At 30.5% G+C, this 25,237-nt stretch overlaps 1 protein-coding gene across 1 annotated transcript; it reads right to left on the reverse strand.

Annotated features, from left to right (window-relative positions):
* Nucleotides 1-1,217: 1,217 nt before the first annotated feature.
* On the reverse strand, nucleotides 1,218-25,186 carry LOC139528006 (conditioned medium factor receptor 1-like). Its single transcript, XM_071323771.1, has 11 exons — nucleotides 25,000-25,186; nucleotides 21,899-21,974; nucleotides 21,079-21,227; nucleotides 18,777-18,913; nucleotides 17,898-18,009; nucleotides 16,842-17,001; nucleotides 14,061-14,240; nucleotides 12,442-12,531; nucleotides 11,501-11,645; nucleotides 4,985-5,100; nucleotides 1,218-3,280 (listed from the first exon to the last, which is right to left on the reverse strand). The coding sequence occupies exons 1-11, from the start codon at nucleotides 25,126-25,128 to the stop codon at nucleotides 3,159-3,161; spliced, it is 1,416 nt and encodes a 471-aa protein (XP_071179872.1). The 5' UTR covers nucleotides 25,129-25,186; the 3' UTR covers nucleotides 1,218-3,158.
* Nucleotides 25,187-25,237: the final 51 nt, after the last annotated feature.

The raw sequence follows: 25,237 nt of genomic DNA on the forward strand, positions 1-25,237 counted from the left end.
CACTACAACTTCACAGTAAAATTTCTCAATTTTTAATAAGGTACAGGATAGACTTTTGGAAGTGTAGACTAGAAAAACACAACTCCCCTTCACTATCAAATGTCAGACAAAAATAGAAAAGATGTGGTCTAGTTGTACATGAGATAATACATGTATCATAATTTTAAACTGAACAATAAGTTTACAATAGAAAAGATGTGGTCTAGTTGTACATGAGATAATACATGTATCATAATTTTAAACTGAACAATAAGTTTAAAATAGAAAAGATGTGGTCTAGTTGTACATGAGATAATACATGTATCATAATTTTAAACTGAACAATAAGTTTAAAATAGAAAAAATGTGGTCTAGTTGTACATGAGATAATACATGTATCATAATTTTAAACTGAACAATAAGTTTAAAGTAGAAAAGATGTGGTCTAGTTGTACATGAGATAATACATGTATCATAATTTTAAACTGAAAAATAAGTTTAAAATAGAAAAGATGTGGTCTAGTTGTACATGAGATAATACATGTATATCATAATTTTAAACTGAACAATAAGCTGTAGCAAAGAAAATATTGTTTTAGTACGGAAAGTACAATACCTTTTTTTAGTAAAATATATTAATGCCCCTGCCATAGTGGAGGGGGCATTACTTTTTACCCTTGTCCGTCAGTATGTCATAATGTAAGTCCCAAAGTTGGTTTTCCATTTTCTAACTTTAATGTGTCTCGAACAAATGTTATAAAACTTATACACATTGCTTATCACCATTAAACTCAGATCAAGTGTGGATATTGGTGGTATCACTTTACTGTTTAAGAGTTATGTCCCTTTATAAATGGAAAAATTGCTGAGTGAATTTTTCGTTTCGTTTCTCTAACTTTAGTTTGCCTCAACCAAATGTTATAAAACTTATTGCCACAAAACACAGATCAAGTCGAATTTGGGTGGCATTATGTTTACTGTTTCTATGGTATGTCCCTTTATAAATGGAAAAATTGCTGAACTTTTAGTTTGCCTCAACCAAATGCCATTAAACTTGTTTACAATAGTTATTGCTTATCTAAGAAGTTTATTTCTAGATTAATCTCTAGATGTCATTTCTAGTAGTATTTTGTTGTCTGGTTGCTGTATCCTTGATGTATTCTCTTTAAGTTTTTTTTAAATTCCAATTAATAAGTGGAAGTAAGCTCAGTTATAATATGCACTCAGAAGAAAGAAAAAAATATAATAAAGAATCTTTATTTTTGCTAGTAAAATAAACATCAAATAAATTTCATTGTCTTTACCATATAAAATAACACATAAAGATAGATTTACAGTGAAAAAGAATTGACTAGGCAACATGTTAATTATACATGGATTTCAAAACAATGTTATTTCATTAAATAATATTGACCAATGAAAATAACATAAAATGGATTAATAATGTAAGAGTATTGACCAAAAAAAAAATCATACAAATCATACATGGAATGCAAACAAATGTTATTCTATATTAATTTAATTTGGATATAGCATGTCTTCTGATTGACTGAAAGTTTTTTGTCTATCAGCTCATAGACATAAGTTTGTCATGTGACCTTGACATCATCAACATATTTTCATTTAATCCTCAAAATGGAATTCACAATTTAATTTAAATGAATTTCTGCAATATTTTTTCTCTTTGAAAAAATAACATAAAAATGTGGTAAACACTGAATTCCTTCATCTCGGAATCATATATATCAAAATAACACAGAACAGGATTTACAATGTAAAACTATTGACCAGGCTTAATACAAATTATTCATTGAATGCAAAACAATGTTATTTTATAACACCTCTGAATCATATTGACCAATTAAAATAACATAAATAGGATTTACAATGTAAAATTATTGACCATGCAACATACAAATCAATTATGGAATGCAAGATCATGTTATTCTATATTAAATATATCTGAAAAATATATGTACAAATGAAAATAACATGAAATAGGATTTCAAAAATATAAGAGCATTGACCAGGCAACATACATAACAAACATGGAATGCATAACTCAAAATGTTATATCATAACACCTCTGAATGATATTTAGTATTTATTTACCAATCAAAATAACATATGATAGATTTATAATGTAAGAGTTCTGACCAGGCAGCATACAAATCATACATGGAGTTCAAACAAATGTTATTCTAAATTAATTCAATTAACGTCTAATGATTGGCTGAAAGTTTTTTGTCTATCAGCTCATAGACATAATTTTGTCATGTAACCATGACTTCATCAAAATGTTTTCATTTATTCACCAAAAATGGAATTAAGAACTAAATTTTAAGGAATGACTGCAATATTTTTTCTCTCTGAAAAAATAACACAAAAATATGGTGCACACTGAATAACCAGCATATTATTCCTTAAAAATCCCTGAATGATATTGAACAACCAAATAACATAAAATAGGATTTTCAAGTTTAAAAGTATTGACCAGGCAACATACAAGTAATACATGGAATACAAACAATTTTATATCATAACATCTTTAAATCATATTGACCAATTGAAATAACATTAAATGGATTTACAATATAAGAGTATTAACTGTGCAACATACAATGGTACATGAAATGAAAAACAAATGTTATTCTATATTAATTCAATTTTGGAAGTAACACATCTTCTGATTGGCTGAAAGTTTTTGTCTATCAGCTCATAGACATGATTTTGTCATGTGACTGTGACTTCAACAACATTTTTTCATTTACTACTCAAACATGGATTACATGTAATAATTTAATTTTAAGGAATGACTGCAATATTTTATCTCTCTGAAACATTAACATGTAAAATGTGGTACACACTGAATAACCATAAAATAAGATTTCAAAAAAGTTTTGACGAGACAACATACAAATCATACATTGAATGCAAAACAATGTTATTATATAACATCACTGTAAAATAACAAAAAATATTTTAAATTCAACAATTTTCTTTTCCCTTTAAGGCACTTTATCAATAAATAATTAAATGCATATATAATTAACAATTAAAGTATATTATGAGTATTTCTCAATATTGGGCAAAAGGCTTGTAACAATCTTAATAAAAACTAAACAAATGTTCATAATACTGATTGAAACTCTTCATGATATTTTTAATTGTTGTCCTATTTATTCTGCTTTCTTCTGTTTACCATTGGATCCTTTGAGTCGATGCAATGTTAATCGAACCAATTCATATATAATTGTAAATGAGAATTCTGGTTTTAACATGTAGATCTTTGGAAGTCGTCCTGAAAAATTAAGTTATGTATGTTTTGTAAAATGGTTAAACGAGATGTGATAAAGATAAACATGTCTAAGTGCAAAGAATATAGAGGCTTACATAGAAATCCAGCTAATAGAGAAATGCATACCTGCTATGTTTTCAAGATGTCAAAAGCAGAGATTTAGAACCTTTTTGCATTTTTAGATGTTTAGTACCGGTACCTTAAACCTTTATGCATCTCTGACACTGTCATACCGGTACTATTATTCTCAAATTAAATTTTATACTGTTATAATAAAATAAACTATGGTTTTAATTGAGTATATGTGTGCTTAAATGTCGTTTAAAAATATATTAGTAGTACATGTGTTTAGTTTGTAAAAATAAGGATTTTTTAAAGAGTCAGGCCAATATGTCTTGTATGGGAAATCTTTGAGCCGAAAATTTCATGGAACCATATAAAATATCAGGGTCTTTATAATACATTGTGTTCAATTGCTTCTAAAGAAAAAGTAATATTTAATTAAATGTGTAAAAATGTCAGTCTATCAATTGGTGTTGTGGACTTTGGCTTTTCTCCATGTCAACAATAACTATTTTCACTTTTTCTTCATCTACCGGTATATGTTTTCTGTTAATTCCTAAATCATTGTGTGCATTTATTGTTGCGATTTTTGAAGAATGGACAAAAATGCATGATTTATTAATGCAATATCAGCAAAATCATTAAGATATACAGGATAACTGAATGTGAGTTCTTATTACAGCAATGCTCACTTAGTCACATTATTCCCATTGATAAAAATCTCACAATAATTTCTGTCAGAATTTACAATATATGGTATTTAGAGCAATCAACTTTCAAATCAGCAAATAAATTTACTTGTAAATAATGATATGTCAATACTTTTTACATGTTTTATGCCTCGTTCACACGTACCTTGAATTCGAATTGAATGCGAATTGAATTCGCTAATTGGGTTCACACACTCTTCTTTTTTAATTTGAATTGATTCGAATTGGCTAATGCGAATTAACTAATTCGCATTAGAAATACGTTTTTGTTAATCTGAATTAAAAGTTAACGTCGTTAGGACATTAAAGCGAATTTGATGCGTATTCCAGTTAGAATTAGAATTGACGTTAGGATGTTAAACGTTTCGAATGCGAATTAAACTAATTCGAATTACGTGTGAACTCAGCATTAAATCAAAGTATCATATTGATATGTACAGTTTCATTCAGTTGGAGCAACCAGAAAAATCATCCTTATGAGGATTCAAAGAAACATTCTTTGAGATACTATTCAGTGAATTTTCAAATAAAAAATATAGAGAGAATCATATTACTTGATTTATTTCACTTGACTGGGCGGGATTAAACCAGTTCGCTTACTTAAGACCAATCCATGTATATACAGGTATTTCGGGATAAACTCATCAATGAAGTGTTCAGTTATAAACCCATAACATACACTCTGTTGATTTGTATATTAGTTTGGTGACGCTGATAGGTGATTAGAAATCAATTGTAATTATAACGGCCATCATACTTATCACACACATTTTCAAATAGACTGTTCTTTTGCAACTTAAAACCTAATCTCCTCCCAATCAGTTGTAATAACATTGTAATACCAGAGGTTGAATAGCATTGACTGACATAATTAGTACCTGTCATTATATCTGACATAATTAATACCTGTCATTATATCTGACATAATTAATACCTGTCATTATATCTGCCCATTTGGCAACAAATTTATCTGACTTTCTTTGCAGTGCAGCTGTAGAAGCATCAAGGAGTATGGGGAATCTGTATAACATCTGACTAAATACCATAGACCTATAGAGAAAAGACACATTTAACTAAGTGGTTGATTGTACATGTTTTATCATATTTAGATATAAGAAGATGTGATATTTGTTGCAGTGAAACAACCCTCCATCCACATTACAATTTGTAAAAGTACACCATTATAGGTCAAAGCCTTTATATTTGTATAATTAATATTTCATTTATTGTCTTGGTCACAAATCAATCTGTTTTTGGTTGTGTTTTTTTCTCTTTTAAAGATTATAGCTTGTTATGTGGTATGATTTTAAAGACCAAACAGCCTAATAATATTGTTTATGCGCATCAACTAACGCAATTTGGTAGTGACATAGCAGCTCTATGACGTTGTTTCTAGCAATAAAAAAACGTCAAATTATAACGTCCTATTTCACGTTTTTCACATGGTGTACGCTTAAAAATACGTCTCCCAAGTAAAGAGGAATTAAGCGTCGAGCTGATATCTTGTGGATTTAACACAAATGGACACAAAAGATACTACACTATATTTAACCTTCGTTCTTATAAAAACAATGAAATATAACTTTTGATCTCTACTTTTTTGCGCCAATATGCATTTCATTTTTTTTTAATTCTTTCATTTTGTCTTTCATTTGCGCCGATTGTGTACAGGTTACCGGGGTTATTAGATAGGTGAAAGTTATTTATATGTCCAATTTATGTTTTCTGATCGATGCGGCCGTTCGTTCGTTCGTCCGTCTGTCTGTCCTGCTTCAGGTAAAAGTTTTTGGTCAAGGTAGTTTTTGATGAAGTTGAAGTCCTATCAATTTAAAACTTAATACACATGTTTCCTATGATTTGCTTCAAATTTTATTGTCAATTTTTCAAAATTTAAAAAAATTGAGTATTAAGAAAGTCGGGCCGATAAAAAATTATTCCTAGAAGTTTTGACATACTGGAAACGTATGCATGTAACTAATGTCTGGATGCTTCTCGTAAAATAATGTTCGATCTTGCAATGAAGTTAAAATTTATTTATACTGCTTATTTGACGAAATCTTATAATTATGACAAAGGGTCATTGTCGTTTGTCATTTATTTCATTTCAATTTGTCTTAAGAAGAAATGATAAACATTTCGCTTGATCTCACTGAAGCTTACAGCTAATTTCCTAATGAATGTAGATCATCACTTTAGTTAGTTGCTTGCTTTGTTGGTATATTTTGTTAATGTCCAATTGAATTATCATATATACAGGTTTACATACCTATATATGAAGATGTCAATCTTAATTACAAAGCTTGAATAAACATTTATACAAACAAAGCAAGGAAGTCAACCAAAATTTTACCTAAATTTTACCCTACATGCAGTAGGAAATTAGCTGTAAGGCAAAACATATAAAATAGTTGAAAATTTAACTTATAACAAAAACAATTGCTCCAAAAATAATATCCAACATAAAATCTCTCCCTTTCATTTAGCTAAAACTATGACCGGAAAGATTGAAAACGAATTTTCGATTTTCAATTCCGGCAACAACCTTGTCTTTTTTTTTAATTTACAAAATAAGCAATTTAGATTTATAATATTTTATCCTGTTGGAGAAATCTAACTTTGTAGTTTTCAACAGAAAATGAATTCTAAATTAATTTTTGAATTAAAAACTTTTTGTATTTTATATTTACTGTCTCGTTTATTCAAAACATCGTCATGTAAGGTAGTAATAACAGGGATTGTATTTCATGATAGATGTATATATATAACGTTTTAGAATCAAAAACTTTAATTTATATATTATACTTATAATTTTAATTTCCCTATATCTTAAATATTCAGAAATAACGACTTCACAAACTAGATGGAATAATTTCTATACGTTCGTCTTAGTCGGGAAATATAATGGTACAAAAAAGTCTGTGCATGCTTTTGTGTGTCCGTCTGTCAACAGTAGCAAATGAGTTTGTTACGCAAACTTCTGAAATTGACGTGAAAAAAACACGAAAAAACACACACATATAGTCTGATATAGTCAAATACTCTGTAGTTAGCCAGTGCCATCTTTCATTTATTTTCATTTATTTTGCTAATATGGGACAGAGGACAAAACCAGACTTTCCTTACAAAAGCGGCGAGAAAGGTTATTTCATACAATTTTCCATTCCGACGGATGGGGTTTCTGAAGGTTAATATTGTGCGGCAACAACATCACAAGATCTAATACTGACACATGCATTTAATCTCTTGTATTACCGGATAATAAAGTAGGTGATTATAGTTGTTATTCTTGGAAATTTAAATGTTGGTTTCAAACGTCCAATTTAGGATTTTTTTTTTCAAATAGTGCGCCAGCAAGGGAAGTTTGTACTATGACGTCAGATGCGATGTTCTATAGACAGACAACTCTTTCTTCAAAACGAACAAGAAAAAAACATGAAAACTGCTCCTAACTTTTTTGAAAGGTCGGTGACATACACTTTTTTTGGCTTTATTTTGAAGAGTGCACGTGGTACTTTCCTTCTTGAAATTATTATAAAGAAATCACTGGTAGATATTTTTTAAATCTGGAAACGTTTTTCATTTTTACATTTTATTTTTGGCGGGAATGAAATAAATCATATTTTTAAAGATCAAAACAATATGAGGCTTAAACTCTTTAACATGTATTTGATAGATAAAAATATACTGTTTAATGTGAAACAAGAATTATGCTTGTAGGTTTGATATAAAGGATTTTTGGAGAGTTTATGTTACAAGCAAATATTATGTCAATATTCGGGAAAACACGAAACTGAGGTTGCTATAGCGACAAAACTAAGTCGGTGACCCCCAATTTTTTTCATCATTTTTTGTTCTTCAAATCATGAAATACCTTCACACAAAATTTTAAGGAAAAATCACTGGTAGAAATAAATAGGCTGTTTGGTCTTTAAATCATTGTTGTATAATGAACTTACTGTTACAAATGAGCTCTTAAGTGGCTTACTTTGGTCTTTGGAAGATTACATGTTATAAAATTGGTAATCATACAACATCTTATCTTTACATAAAGTAATATAATAAGAAGTCTGATAAAATACAAAAGGCCTAAAGAAAAAGACATTTGATAAGAAGTTATGGTAATATGTGCATTATTTAAGAAAATATCATAGACGTGTAAGGCAATTCACATGATAACCTGTAACAAATCAAAAGCCAACATTTCACGGCCTTTGGAAACTGACTAAGCAGTATGGGCTTTGCTCATCGTTGAAGGCCAGTGGCCTATAGTTGTTAATTTCTGTGTCCTTTAATTTCTTGTGGAGAGTTGTCTCATTGGCAATCATACCACATCTTTTATATATTGTTTGAGACATCTGCAAACTTCATTGTGTAAATTTAGAAAAAAATATTGAAATGGCCAAATCAAAATTTTAAAATAACTAAGTAATAAAATTGAGAATGGAAATGGGGAATGTGTCAAAGAGACAACTACCCGACCAAATAAAAAACAACAGCAGAGGGTCACCAACAGGTCTTCAATGTAGCGAGAAATTCCCGCACCCGGAGGCGTCCTTCAGCTGGCCCCTAAACAAATATATACTAGTCCAGTGATAATGAACGCCATACTAATTTCCAAATTGTACACAAGAAACTAAAATTAAAATAATACAAGACTAACAAAGGCCAGAGGCTCCTGACTTGGGACAGGCGCAAAAATGCGGCGGGGTTAAACATGTTTGTGAGATCTCAACCCTCCCCCTATACCTCTAACCAATGTAGTAAAGTAAACGCATAACAATACGCACATTAAAATTCAGTTCAAGAGAAATCCGAGTCTGATGTCAGAAGATGTAACCAAAGAAAATAAACAAAATGACAATAATACATAAATAACAACAGACTACTAGCAGTTAACTGACATGCCAGCTCCAGACTTTAATTAAACTCACTGAAAGATTATGATTTCATCATATGAACATCAGGCACAATCCTTCCCGTTAGGGGTTTAGTATCATACCATCATAACATATATGAGAAGAACATAACCCGTGTCATGCCAACAACTGTTTTTAGAATAAATGTGTTTAGTTCCGATGCAAAGACCTTATCAATGACTCAATATTAACGCCAAAATATGCAATCTTTAATGACTTGACAACAGTATCGTAATTATATCCCTTCTTAATAAGTCTATTCAAAGGTTTTGTAAGTTTCTGAGGTGAATACTGACACCTTTGTGCTTTATAAAGAATATTACCATAAAAAATTGGATGTGAAATACCTGAACGTATTAGAAGTCTGCATGTTGAGCTATATTTACGAATGATGTCTTTATATCGATGATAAAATTTAGTAAATGTTTTGACTAGTTTGTGATATCGAAAACCCTGGTGTAATAATTTTTCAGTAATACATAAATTTCTCTAGTTAAAATCTAAAACATTGTTACATACACGAGCGAATCGTACAAGTTGAGATATATAAACACCGTAAGATGGTGACAAGGGAACGTCACCATCTAAAAACGGATAATTAACGATAGGAAATGAAAAATCATCCCTTTTATCATAAATTTTAGTATTCAGCTTTCCATTAGTGATATAGATATCAAGATCGAGAAAAGGGCAGTGGTCATTGTTAGTATTAGCTTTATTTAAAGTAAGTTCAACAGGATAAATTTCATTAATATACATACTGAAGTCGTCATTATTGAGAGCCAAAATATCATCCAAATATCTAAAAGCATTATTAAATTTGTTTATCAGATGTTGTTTCGATGGGTCTTTGCTTATTTTTGTCATAAATTGTAACTCATAACAATACAAAAACAGGTCCGCAATAAGTGGTGCACAGTTAGTCCCATTGGAATTCCAATAATCTGACGATATACGGAATCCCCAAAGCGAACAAAAATGTTATCTAGTAAAAATTCAAGGGCATATATAGTATCAAAGCATGTCCAATTAACATAGTTTTTTTGTTTATTGGTACTAAAAAATGACCTAAAAGAGTTTGAACATATATATTCACATTCTGATTTTTTGAATGCCCATTTAATTAGGTGTGTGAATTTTTTCTTAATGAGAATGTGAGGCAATGTGGTATACAGGGTAGAAAAATCAAAACTTTGAACAGATTCAAAATCACCAATATAAGCATGCAATTTATCAAGTACTTCCAACGAGTTCTTGACACTCCAAAAGTAATTTATTCCACTATTTTCGAAGGCCTTATTTGAACAATTTATTATCAGGTTTTTAATTGTACCAAGTGTGCTGGTAAGAAGAATAGACAATTTAGTAGTTGAACAATGGTTTGAAGACGAAATAAATCTATATTTGTAAGGGGTTTTGTGTAGCTTCGGAAGCCAATACATAGTTGGGACTTTCATTGTATTTGGTTCTGCTTGTAAAGCGGTGGCTAAAAGTTTATGTTTGTTACAGATTTCGTTTTCTGAAAATGGAGTCAGTTGGAATGTTGGTGAATTGGTGATTTCCTTTTTCAGAACCTCAATGTAAAATTTACGTCAAACAATAATAATATTATTAGCAGCTTTATCTGCCGGGACAAAAACAAATTCCTTGGCTAGTTCTTTTAGTTTATGTTTGATACGAGAAATAGGTTTATTGTGGTTATTGTTTATAGTAAAATGTTCTTTAAAATGTTGAATACTTATATCAACTATCTTCATTACTGAATTAAAAAAAGAGTCCAAAGATTTTTTGTCAGCTTTGTCCCGTTTTATCCATTTCATACAGTAAGTATTGAGTGAGTCGTGGATGATATTACGACACTCATTCCAATTAATAATTGACGGGGGACAATATTTAGGTCCTTTACTGAGGAATGATTTTAACTCTCGGTCTTGAACGATGTTAAGATCTCCTGTTATAACATGGGAAATGGGTCCATAAATATATTCGGAATTACTGCAATTACATGAAGTAGGTGTATTTTCACTGATATTAACATCTTTACACAATTGACTATAATTAAACACAAATTTCCGGGTAGATTTCTTGTAAATATAACAAATAAGAGGTAGCTCAGTATTGTCAAAATATCCAGGAATTTGTTCTTTAACAGAATGGTCGTTAAATATACCGGCAATATTTACAAAATCAAAGCCTTTATTGACATACTTAATTTTAATAAAATGTTTTTTATGATCTTCAGGGCGATCAATTTTGGGAAATAATTTAGAATAACAATATGCCATAATAATTTGAACAATTTCATACTTAGGACTGTTATATAAGAATGTTTACAATAGCAATCATATTTGTTTACATAATATTTTCAATTTTCAAGAGTTCTCTTTTGAAATTTTTAATGTTGCTAAAGTTAGAAAATAACTTGCTGGATTTGATATAAAGCTATATCAACCACCTTGAACTTTTCGTGAAACCTAAATTTATATTACAACTACTAATTGAACAGCACTCAAGATGTTCAGAATAGTTATTACCATTTAAAATCATCCCCAAATTTAGACATCCAACGCTGATGGAAAATCTTCATACATTCTGCATCATAATTCCCATGATTCAATGCTTCATCCAGAAAAATGGCTGCTATTTTCCCTCCCTCCATGGCATGGTGTATTCCTTCACCTGTACACATAAATATATTCAATAATTGCTACTCTAACACTTTGTGAATCAGTCATCAAAAAATTGTACTCATGAATTAGTGAAAAAGAAAATGGAAGTATACTGTCAGTAAGTTACATGTTGATGTAATAAAAATTAATTGTGATTTTGAAATGACACTCATGGCAGGTACATTTGACTCCTATCTTAATTGTCTAGGTTTTTCTGCCAAAGGTTGTGACTCTCTCCTGGTACTCCGCCTTCCTCTACCTATAAACTTTAAAATGGATACTGTGTTACAACCAAGCGTGCTGAAAGTGGCATTAACACCAACAATCAATCAATCAGTGGAGACAAATGTAAGGGAGCTACCATTTGATTTTTATGGGGGGGGGGGGGGGGGGCTAGGATGAAATTTGAAAAAAAAGGCAGGACAGGATTTTGAGTAAAAAAAAAGGGAGGATGAGTAACTTGGCAAAAAAAAAAAGCAGGATGACAGTTGTTGTAAAAAAGTCAGGATAAGCTAAGAAAACAAAAAGGCAGGACTGAATAGACTGAAAAATAAAAAGGCAGAGGACAGAGATTACAACTAAAAAAAAAGGCAGGACACAATTTTTCATCCTTGCCCCCCCATAAAAATCAAATGGTAGCTCCCTAAGTCAGAAGAACCTACTAAAACTTTTTGTCAGATGCAGTTATACTATCAAAGATGAGACCAGTTCAAAGTAACATATTACATAACACCTGTCTTTGGAATAACGCTTGTAAGTAATACTTGAGATAAAGTGTTTTGAAATTGTATTTATGTTTGCCTTACCTGTCATCGGGTCCGTCATTCCTGCAGCATCACCTACTACTAGAACATGGTCATCATATGTACGTTTTTCTCCACCTAGTCTTAAACTGGCTATTAAATATAGATTATGTGATAAATTATTCAGTTTTTTTAAACTAATAGATTCTTCCCCAGAAAAAACAATAATAAAAGATGAAATTATCAAAAAGCTTCAAATACATAATTCATCTTACTAAAGGTTTATTTTACATACAAATTAGAAAGGCAACTTATTTTTAATATTTTTTTACATATTATATACAGCAATGCACTCCGGAATGCGGTTCGATAAAATTGCTCCCCTTGTTTATTTCGCTCTCCTGTCAAATCATGTAATTTCGCTACCTCCAATGGTAGACGCTACAACGATGGGTGTCGTCAAGAAAGGTAGGATTAAAGGAATCAGCTAGGAATTAGACGATCGCCATTGGTATAGGTGAGTTGTTTAATACAAATGTAGTTGTTGTTTTGGGATAAATGCATGTTTTGGATTAATTCATAATCAGGAATAGCTGGAAGGGAAAGAAACGTGTTGCTACGTGAACCCAGAAACCGATGGAAGAATTATTTAAAAAATCTAGAGACGATCGTTCTAAATGTGCCACTGGCACTTACACATTCAAACATGTACACAAGCACAGATTCCCTATCTATGTAATGTGTTTTCATAATTATGTGATATAGTGCAAAAAAAGGTAGCAGTTTTTTGTGTCTTGTTGTTAAGCATTTCCAGGGGAGATAATGTTATTTTTCACGTTGTGTGTGATAGGTTTGTTACATTGTTACATTATATAATACACACTCATAAAGTGGATTAAAATAGCCTCCCACACTCAATTAATTGAATTTCAATTATTCTATTTACCTTAGTGCTATAATATAAGTCTTCGGAGGTTCATATCACTTGTATTCAACGTTTTTATATATCAGACTTTTTTTACTATTGATGTTGAACAGTTCATAGTAAAAATAATCCGATAAAACCGTTGAATGTAAATGATTTGCGTTAATACACCAGAGGTGGTATGCAAATTATTGGAAGAAGAAGAAGATATGAACCTCAGAAGTCTTATATATTGTCCTTTAATATAAGACCGGAGGTTCATATCATTTACATTCAACATATTTTATCGGATTTTTGTTTACTTTCAATGTTGAACAGTTGAATATCCTTTGTCATCGCGGCAGTGGGGAACGGCGTACGTCATTGCAGCATATGCTGTGTATAGCGTTGAAAGGGTTAAACGATTGACAATTCATTTCTCAATTTTGGTAATTTTTCCAAGATTTTTTCTATGTCAGGCAAAAAAAAGTAGCAGTTTATAAGGAGACCCCCTTAATGACGTAACAACTTGAGCTATGGTTGTTTTAAAAACGATTGTTTGCAAGTTGCATTGTTAACAGTTGTACAATATGAAAATTAATCAACGCGAATGCAAATATTTATAATGACTTTACGGAAAGTAACTTTTGTGACATCTTGACAACCATATACAAAGTTCATTTCACTTTTCTACCTTCTAAACACAAGAGGTCGAATACTTTTGTTCTGTTTAAACCGCATATCGGACTGAATGAAAATATCAAGTTGTACAACCAACCTGTTTTCATTTTTTCCATTTTAAAGTTATCCCCAAGTGCTCTGCTAATGTTTTGGTCTTTTTTCATTAACCAGTTATGCCAATAGTCTAACTTTTCAGGAACTACTTTAGGATTTCCAGGAATAACATTTACAGAGAAGCTTAACTCATCATTAGGATGTCTAAATAATGCTGAGTAACCTATAGAAACAAAAATATAAAGCAAAATAATTAAAAAAAATAAATCTACCTAGTTATAAAACAGAAATTTAAATGAGTGGCATAATGGACAAAAAAACAAAATAATAATGAATTCAAATAATTCTGCTGTAGCCTGCCTCTAATTGGGATTTTCTCGATGTGTTGAAGAACTATATTGGTGGCCTTGGACTGTTTTCTGCTCGATGGTATAGTCGTTGTTTCTTTGACACATTCCCTGTTTTCTGCTCTATGATCTAGTTGTTGTTTCTTTGACACATTCCCCCAAAATTACTCTCCGTGGAAAGTCTTGCCACTTAGTTATATACAAAAATTTGGGGGGGGGACACAATTTTACACTCAAGTCAAGAAGGATTGCTTTATAGCATAAAAAGTTAATCCGTTTTGGCATGATATCCTGGTAAATTTTTCCAAGTTAAAAAATAAGCTTAAAGCTGAAAACAATTCTGAAATTCTGTCCCAGTCCATATGGCTGAACCCAAACATCAAAATGGATGGCAAGAGGATTTTGAGGTTCAAATATATTGAAAATAGTATATTCTTCATTAATGATCTGATGTCAGATAATAATACATTATTCACATATGATGAATTAAAAAAAATATGATATTAATACTAATTTTGTAGAGTTTTATGGTATTTTAAGTGTGATTCCGAAACAGATGGAAAAGTATAATAGAAGGTAGTTCAAAACTGCAAATTATTGAAAATAAACTAATAGATAAAGTTAAAAGGGAACCAAAATCTTGTAAATTTTTCTATACATTATTTTTGGATGATAATAAAGTGATATCTTTATCTTCCCATGAAAAATGGGAAAGAGATTTACATATGCAGATTGAAGATTGGAATGCTATTTATTCAATGCCCTTCATTATATCCAGAAATTCTTTTTTACAAAACTTTCAATTTAAGATTGTTCATAGGATTCTACCATGTAATTCATTTTTATTGAAATGTAAATTAAAAGAAACTGAACTATGTACATTTTGTTCAGAAATTAAAGAAAATACTTTTCACATATTTTGGGAATGTAATGTATCACAAAACTTCTGGCCATACGTTATAGATTGGATTAAAAATTATGGCATTCTCCTGCCTTTCAGTGCAAAAGAAGTCATTTTTGGTGTGTCGGAAGATTTTGTCAACAGTATAATAGTTAATAATGTTTTGTTGTTGTTCAAATATTATATATACAAATGTAAATGTAAGAACATGCCACCCACAGCATATGGTGGAATAGAATATTTAAAGTATTGGATTAATATAGAAAATACTCTGTATGTTTCTTAACTCCTGTACAAAAAGTAAAAATGGATCAGAAATGGAATTTGTTAGAAGCAGCTTTTATTTAATTTATTAACAAAATCATTTGTAATATTTACATTTATCTTATTATATCCTAAGATTTAATTGATCTTTCAAGTATCACTTTATTTTTTATAATGTGTATCGAATACTGTAGTATGCCATGTATGTAATTTTACATGTTTCATGAAAAATAAAATAATTACAAAAACACTAAAAAAAAAAAAGAAAAAAAAAGAAATTCAGATCCCCATCATAAAATGTACATAATCTAATGAGGGAACAAGGACAGCTAAACGGAAGAATATACACTAGATGAAAAGTAAAGACAATAGGTCATAAAGATCATGCAGGTAAGCTTAATTTAGTTTTAAACTATATGTATGAAACATAAACTAAAAATAGAATTAATTGGAAACTGTTAAAAAATACTAAATAAATTAGTCTATAAGGATTTTATGGATAATTCCACCTTATGTAATAATGCTGTATTTTGATTGGATGAGAACCATGGTATTTTTCACCAATTTCTATATATTGAGATTTTCTTTTCTCTGCCGGGGTATTTGCCATTAGGGAATTCCATATACCGGGGTATTTGCTAGCAAATACCATGGCAGATGGGAAATACCCTATAGCAAATACCATGGCAGATGGGGAATACCATGTCTAAAAATAACTCAATGAATTATTTCTTTTCTAATATGACAAATTCATGGTCATTCTAAATATATGGTTCCAGATGAAATATTTAGGATAAAAAGCATCATTATTGAATTTGGACCGAATGACGTAAAAATTCCGGGAATGACGTCATAAATAAAACTCAAAGGAGAATTGTCAACCGGTCACATAAAACTGGAATCCACTTGTATTACGCTTCACTGAAACTGATGAACAAAGTGTAGTAGTCAGCCGAGAACCAGCGTATTATCATAAAAAAATGATAAGAAATGATTATACGGTCAATGCAATTTGACTGCGCAAATAGCACAGCTGCAGTGTATACAAAAATTATACATTCAAGTCGAAATTTCATATGATTCCTGATCTGATTGTAATAAACTTTAATTTCTGAGGTGGAACATTCGGTGGAATTAAACAATTATATCATGCTTACAAGGGGTATTTGCCAAAAATACCGGTTTCGAGGTAATCAAATTTCCCTCGCCTAACGGCTCTGGAAATTTGTACCTCTCAACCGGTATTTTTGGCAAATACCCCTTGGAAGCATGATATATTTGTATAAAGTTTCCTGAGGAGTTTGTAAATTACCTGGCAATAATTCTTTATTAAAAAATACTACACCATCAGCATCAAATCTATGTGTACCACCTTCTACATATGTTCTGGAACATGTGCTATCTGGTGGACGTGTCACTAAACCTAATTTTGTAGCAAGTCTTGAAGGGGCACCATCAGAACATACCAACACCTTTATAAAAGATAACAGAAGCATGCATTTTAACAGCATAATTTTAAATGGCCTAATTTGTGTAAAAAAAAAATTTTTAAAACAATTTAAATTTTTATGAAAATTTCCAGTACATCTCAAATTCAAGTATTGTAAATTCAGAAATTTTCACAAGGTTTTATTAATGCGGTTAATTAACTTGGTGAGTATTGCAATTATAACAACTCACATTCTGATAGCTTATGCAATATATATCTATATACAGATATTCCTGAAATTGCAATTATTTATTTCACATCTTTGTCCATACTTCAAAAATCGACTAAAAATAAATGCATGCAAAAATTTCTGAATATATAAGAACTAAGTGTTTTTGGATAAACAATAATTGCATAATTTAGAGCTGAGATGTTTGAGAGCTTGACATATTGTATAAATACTTTCTCGATTTTTCCTTCTCCTGACTTTTTTTGTTGAATATTTTTTATTTAATCAGCATGTGGTTGGTTTGATCTCAGTTCTTCATTGGTCAACATTCTATTTTGATGTTAAATTTTCTTACTTTCTTCTGAATTTCCTATTGAGATGTCATGAAAAAAGCTGACCATGTCTGACGACATCACGTAGAAAGAATACATCTTTTTGCAGGTTGTTTGAAAAGAAATATTAAGATTGTCTGCATATATTCTTAAAATCAATAGAGAAACACATTCCACCACCAAAACTAGTGCAATACAACATTTATCCGCTCTTGGCAATTCAATTTTAAACATTTAATATGCAGTGGTAGAATCTTTATTTCTATTTAATGACTAACTTGACCACTAGATGTCATGGTGTTTCTTTTTGTGTCTCTGATTTGCTTTATCATTTATGTTTACTCATGTCTGCTTCTATTCATAACATTTAGTTAATACCCTGGATGTTAATGTATCTGTTGTACCATATTTGTACACAGTCCATAGTCCAGTATCTTCATCAAATTTAGTTTCTGTCACTGGCCAGTTCTCTTTTAAATCTGCCCCCATCCTTAAAAATACATATTTTTTCTTATTTTGAATAGTATGAAATAATAATGAAGTCGTATTCAAAAAATTTAAATGCAGGTTGTTGAAAATCTAAGTACTTTTTAATACAATTTACAATAATATAATTTCAACTGTTTGAAGGAACTGAATTAGATTGAAATTAATTTCTTCTAGTTGCCTGCCCATATACAGTTATTTGTGTTTCTGCACTTCATGGGATATAACCATTTAGCACAACAGGGCTGATTCGATTAGATGTGTTTCCAAGATTTTTTTGCCTTTCTTATGTGAATTTATTTGATGTTATATTTGTTTTATTATATGTTCTGATTTTAGTTGTATGTATAAATTACTGACTATATTTTGTCGACATGATATTATATATCATAATGTGCAATTACAATCAGCACATGGCACTGTCGTGTGGGTATTCAATTTGAACTTTAATTTGGTTTTTATTAGTGATATTTGTTTAGAGTTAGGTAGTCTATGGGCGTTAGTAATTGTAGAAAAATCAACTTTATCATAATGAAAGCAACTAAGAATTTTGCTGTGGAAAACAATTCTTTCAGTAAAAATCTTTTTAAATCTAAATCTAATTTTCAGATTTATATCAGTGTATATGTGTGTGTCACTATATAAATAAACAGTTTGCACAATTATGTTTCCAAAAAAATGTAACAACTATCAATATATTATAAATTATAAAAATGTAAATTTCTTAATTTTAAATTTGAAGCATTATAGTACATGCTGCAACAACTATACCTTTTTGCTGCCATGGCAATACTCTCATCTAATAAGATTCTTTTACAAGCAATGGCCACTGGTATTTCTCCAAATTTTATTGGTCTTCCCCAAATATAGCTTAATCCACCAGGACTACATAAACTCCTATACTCCATCTGAGAAAAACATAATAAATTCTGATTAATATGGCTTGCTAGAAAACAATTTGGAAATTAAAATTTGTTTTAAGAACAATTAAGATTAGGGCAATTTAGAGCAGGAACAGGATCTGCTGTAACCCTTCTGAAGCACCTCAGATCATACTGGAGGGTTTGGATGCCCTTAAAAAATGAAGATTAGAGAATAACGGGCAAAAAAATGAAGATTAGAGAAAAAAGGGGTTAATTTTTTGAAGATTAGAGAAAAAAGGGGTTAATTTTTTAATGATTAGAGAAAAAAGGGGTGAAAATTAAATGTTTACAGAATAACAGACCCCCCCCCCCCCCCCATCCAGACCCTCATACTGTTTGTGTTGCTCAGACTGTAGTTTTCTGTTTTCTGTATTTGTTTTCGACTTAAAAACTTTAAAAGGGGTTTTGTTTTCAAATGGGTTTTCAACTTATGAGTTTAAAAGAAAAGGAGTTTTGTTTTTGACAAGTTTGCGCTAACATAAGCAACATGATGTGCGTCACATATGGAGCAGGATCAAATTACTTTTCTGGAGAATGTGAGATTATCCCCAGTTTTTGGTGGAGTTTGTGTTGCTCAGTCTTTAGTTTCTATGTTGTGTTTTGTGTACTTTTTTGTCTGTTTGTCTTTTTATTTTTTAGCCATGGCATTGTCAGTTTATTTTTTAGCCATGGCATTGTCAGTTTATTTTTTAGCCATGGCATTGTCAGTTTATTTTTTAGCCATGGCATTGTCAGTTTATTTTTAGCCATGACATTGTCAGTTTATTTTTTAGCCATGGCATAGTCAGTATATTTTTTAGCCATGGCATTGTCAGTATATTTTTTAGCCATGGCATTGTCAGTATATTTTTTAGCCATGGCATTGTCAGTTTATTTTTTAGCCATGGCATTGTCAGTATATTTTTTAGCCATGGCATTGTCAGTATATTTTTTAGCCATGGCATTGTCAGTTTATTTTTTAGCCATGACATTGTCAGTTTATTTTTTAGCCATGGCATTGTCAGTTTATTTTTTAGCCATGGCATTGTTAGTTTATTTTTTAGCCATTGTCAGTTTATTTTTTAGCCACGGCATTGTCAGTATATTTTTTAGCCATGACATTGTCAGTATATTTTTTAGCCATGGCATTGTCAGTTCATTTTTTAACCATGGCATTGTCAGTTTATTTTTTAGCCATGGCATTGTCAGTTTATTTTTTAGCCATGACATTGTCAGTTTATTTTTTAGCCATGGCATTGTCAGTTTATTTTTTAGCCATGGCATTGTCAGTATATTTTTTAGCCATGGCATTGTCAGTTTATTTTTTAGCCATTGTCAGTTTATTTTTTAGCCATGGCATTGTCAGTATATTTTTTAGCCATGGCATTGTCAGTTTATTTTTGACTTATCGGTTTGAATATTCATTAGGTATCTTTTTCTTCTCTTTAACTATTCCTTTTATGTTTACCATCTCTCTTTTAGAGCTTCAAATAATGTATAACCAATTGTTTGATGTTGAAGACTGTATAATGACCACCAGATGTTTTTGTGTCTAATGGTTTGTGACTGGTGTTTACCCCTTTTATACATACAGTCAAACCTGTTTTAAGAGACCAATTAAGGGAGAGCAAAAAAGTGGTCTCTCAAGACAGGTGGTCTTTAAATAAAGGTTCAATTTATATGAAATGTACTACAGAGGGACCTTAAATTATTGGTCTTTTAACACAGCTTTTTGCTTAATACAGATGGTCTCTTAAGCAGGTTTGACTGAAATTAAAAAAAAGCCATCTGTGTAAATAGTATGACTTGTTTAATTCTTGCTGCCTATAATGATACTGATGAATACTGATGTCAACTTATATTTGTTCACTCTAACAAAAAAGTTTATTCGGTAGGAAACAAATGATGTAATCTTTGTTTCAGAGGAAATTAAATATAAAAAAAAAGTTCTTCCATTTGGAACTTCTATTTTGAAAGAACTACAAAATCTGCCAACTTTTCATGAAGCAAAAGCTGAAATTTTGCCAAAATTGTAGACATCAACATGACCAAAGAGAAAAAACAATAGATCAAGGGAAAATTACGCCAAATAAGCATTAAATTTCATGAGTCTCACGCTTAATTTATGACTTGGCAGCCCTTAAAATATTTCTATTCAATGACATACATACAACATGTGCCTTGTTCTCTTTGATTAAATGTTGATAAACTCCCATGTCTATCAATATTTCTATAGCAGTTCTACACACAGCATCTCCACAGTATTTATCTCTAGGAAATTTCTTTTTCTCCAGTAACAGCACTTTCCATCCTTTCTGTGCTGTAAAACAAAATAATTTCTTAAAGCATTTTCAATATATCTTTTTCTTTTTTCATATAATAATAAGGTGTAAATTGTCCCATGCTTTTTCCTAGTGGGAACCTTAAACACCTCTCTCTAATTTTTCTTGCTCTTCAAAATACATAATGTTCATTTGATACCAAATGTATTTCTTTTTCAGCATAAACTGTAAATTCTGAAATCATTGTGTGCATTTATTATTGCTATTGTTCACTAATGGAAACAATTGTGAATTTATTTAATGCAATTACACAAAAATCGGCATAAAGATCTATCATTCAGTTATCAGAATGCGAGTTCTTATAATTGAGATACTCACTTTGTCGCATTATTTGCGTTTAAATAAAAAACTCGCAATGATTTCTGAATTTACAATACTACACAAAATGGTCAAGAATGCAACTAAACCTTGTGTTTTGACTGGCAGTTGGCTACTGTCAGCTCAAATGTATACCATACCAGTAATGTTGATTTTTGCCACAGGGTTGACAACAAGAGCTTTGAAATTTTAAAATGTCTTTTAATTTAGTGTCCATGTAAGTGTAATACAGTAAATTGTTTATATAATATATTATGTACCAATCAGGCAGCTATACACACAAGCTACATGTAACAGTCATTTCTCTAAATTGTTTCAATTCTGAACTTACCCAGAAAATAAGCACATGTTGACCCTGCTGGTCCTGCTCCCACTATAGCTACATCATAGTGATCTTTTTCTTCATTCTATAAAACATTATGAGATGGGATGTAAGTTAACTTCTTGTTTGTCTTAATTATTCACGTTTATAGCTCTTAGCTTCATGTAAATTTGTACATTATAATACATCTTTGTTTTCATTTTAAAACACATAGTTATATGTCCATCAGTTGACAAGTCATATAAAAAAGAAGATGTACCGGTAGTATGATTGCCAATGAGACAACTGTCCACAAGAGACAAAAATGACACAGAAATTAACAACTATAGGTCACCGTACAGCCTTCAACAATGAGCAAAGCCCATACCACATAGTCAGCTATAAAAGGCATAGTTGTTTTCCCTTTGTTTGTTGTGTTTCAGTTCAGTATTTTTGTTTTAATTTTACTTTTTATCTACCCATTGAGTCAGCAGACCTCTTTCATCCTTTTGTAAGTGGTGTCATGATTAATACTGCAGTCACAAATGATCATTATTTATTTAAGGTGGTACCCAACACCTTGACTAATCGTTATTTTGCTCGTTTAATTTTCATAAAAAAAAATAACAAATTGTTTACTTTGACCCTTTGACAAAAAAATAAAAAATTCCTAAAATTTGAATCAACCTCTTCATCATGTTTATCAGAAAATATTGTTGGTTATATAGCAGAGGGGCATAAAGCGGGGTACATATGTATCTGCACGGAAGAACGCAAAATAAAATTGCCATTTCACGATGAACGAACAATTAAAAATGTCTTGCAGGTTGATCTTTTTACCAATTTCACGAAACACAGTGAATAACGGACCTTTTTCACGGCTGCATGGGAAATAAAAATGGCAAAACATGTTGCACGAAATTAACCCTTTACCACCCTCATAGCAGTTTTACAAACACTAATTTTGATCATTGAGAAGCTTAATATTTCCTTACCAAAACATTGTGATTTTTACAGAGTTATCTCCCTGTAGTGTTAGGTACCAACTTAAATATGCAAATTATATCACAATTCAAGTTGAGAATTATTTTCTTCATTCTGTGAATGTATAGAAGTAGTTAACTTAGTTTGTTGCTTATTATCCAATGCATTACTGATTTTTTTAGTTATAAATGCATTAATAATTGAATTGTAATTTTGGGATTTATGTGTATATATATATAACAGTCAGGGGCATCTTTTAAGAATTACTCATATGAGGTCAAAGACAAAAGTCTTTTGGGACTATAGAAGTACCACTTCCCTTAGAAAATCTTGAATGTCATGCAGGTAGACATATATAAATAAATGGATGTGTGATTAAATTGAGATCTATGGTTATTTATAGTTTGTACTCTAAACCAATTACATATTTTCTTTATAGATACATAATAGTTATTTTAATTTCTTTAAAAAGATGTTTACAATTACTTCAAATTTTACAAAATCAGCTGTATTATTAATTACCCTGAAGACGCCACGCTTACATGTAATTGATGTGTACCAAAAACTAACTTTGCGGTAATTTGAAACTTGTTCTTCATGGTATTTTGGGGGGGGGGGGGGGGGGGGGGGAATTTGTTATATCTTAAAGGTCTTAATATTTTGGCCAAAAAAAAACTTTGAAACCTCTCCATGTATTTTTTATTCATCATTAAGTAAAGGGGCTCGAGGGTATATATATAAATCATAAATCATTTTTTTTCTGTCAATCAACTTTATCATATACCATGTATACTTAATAATAAAAATAAATTAAAAAAATGGGGTCAATATTCATTTAAGCTCACAATCTGCCTTTGTAAGAAGCATGCATTTTTGTTTTAGGTACTTTTTTCTTTTGAACTAATCACTGCTAATAGGAGAAATAGAGGTATAATATCGAAATAAAAAAAAGAACTAAATTACAGAAATAGCTTAAATTTTACAATTGTGTAGTTTAAGTAAAGCTTATTTGAAAAAAAATATATAAACAAGAATGTGTCCATAGTACACGGATGCCCCACTCGCATTATCATTTTCTATGTTCAGTAGACCGTGAAATTGGGGTCAAAACTCTAATTTGGCAATTAAATTAGAAATATCATATCATAGAGAACATGTGTACTAAGTTTGAAGTTGATTGGACTTCAACTTCATCAAAAACTACCTTGACCAAAAAATTTAACCTGAACGAACGGATGGAAGGACGGACGGACGGACGGACGGACAGACCAGAAAACATAATGCCCCTCTACTATTGTAGGTGGGGCATAAAAATAAAGGTTACCAATGAGTTAAAAAAGATTTCAATTTAAAATGCCAAAAAAATGGCATTTAACACCAAAGGGAGATAATTTGGGCTTTTTCAATGATGTAAACATTTTTAAAGTCATGTCAGGCCAAAAGGAATGATATCCTTGGTTGATTTTTGTACTATATCATAAAGTAACAACTAATAGTGTAATAAATAAAATTTTAAATGAAAAAAATGTTTAAAATGCATGAAATGTTGCTGAAATTTTTGTCCTCCAGCCTCATTAAATAGAGTAAAAAAGAAAATAATTCCAACATTTGATTGGCAATGTAAAAACATCACACCTACAACTCTTGAGGCAACAAAAAACATTATACAGCTTCCAGCCCCACTTAGGGAGGAAGAAAAAGCAGATTGTTAGGCTGATTTTCTAAGCACTTTAATCATGTTAATTTGTCTCCTATTTTTTTTCTTATTTAATTTTTTGTGTGATCACACTAAGGTTTACAATAGGTGAGATACCATAATTACTATGTATCACCTATTGATTTATTATAAAAAAAACAAATATTAATTATTTATAACTTGAACTTTAATATAAGTTCTATCTATGTCATGATATCTATGAAAAAAATACATTTCTTCAAACTTTAAAATATAGATATTATGTTTGAAAAAGCAAATGAGATGACATTTTACACAGTAAACATTTAAGAGTTTTAAACTTTATAAATAAAATGGGATTTTTTATTAACATATATAGATTTAAGAAATATGATGCATTAGCAAAAGTGGTGTTTGGAAAAGAAAAATAGCACAAAATTGTCTCCCCTTCTGAATCATTCTTACTTTTTACCTTGTTTTTATCATTAGAAAACCTGATGGGAAAATCTTCAACCGATTTTCTGTTAGAATTTTTAGTTAAGTAAATGTAAACAGCTGCAAATGTTGCTGTCATCACACAGATCGTCTCAAATAATGTCATCTTTATCTGATGCTGTTATTGAATCTGACCTCTGACCCAAGTGAACTTTGAGCTGCTGATTAAATTTCTGTAACTATAGTTAGAAAAAAATACAAGATTTTGAGTTAAT

This window comes from Mytilus edulis, chromosome 6 (genome assembly GCF_963676685.1).
Source record: "Mytilus edulis chromosome 6, xbMytEdul2.2, whole genome shotgun sequence".
In the NCBI taxonomy this organism is placed as follows: domain Eukaryota; kingdom Metazoa; phylum Mollusca; class Bivalvia; order Mytilida; family Mytilidae; genus Mytilus; species Mytilus edulis.

Coding starts and splice junctions, on each gene's coding strand:
- LOC139528006 (XM_071323771.1), bottom strand. CDS start 25,128: ATGACATTATTTGAGACGATCTGTGTGATGACAGCAACATTTGCAGCT. Junction 21,228..21,898: donor AACATGTGCTTATTTTCTGG/GTAAGTTCAGAA, acceptor TTTGTTTTACAG/CACAGAAAGGATGGAAAGTG. Junction 5,101..11,500: donor TTTGGGGATGATTTTAAATG/GTAATAACTATT, acceptor TTTTCTCTATAG/GTCTATGGTATTTAGTCAGA.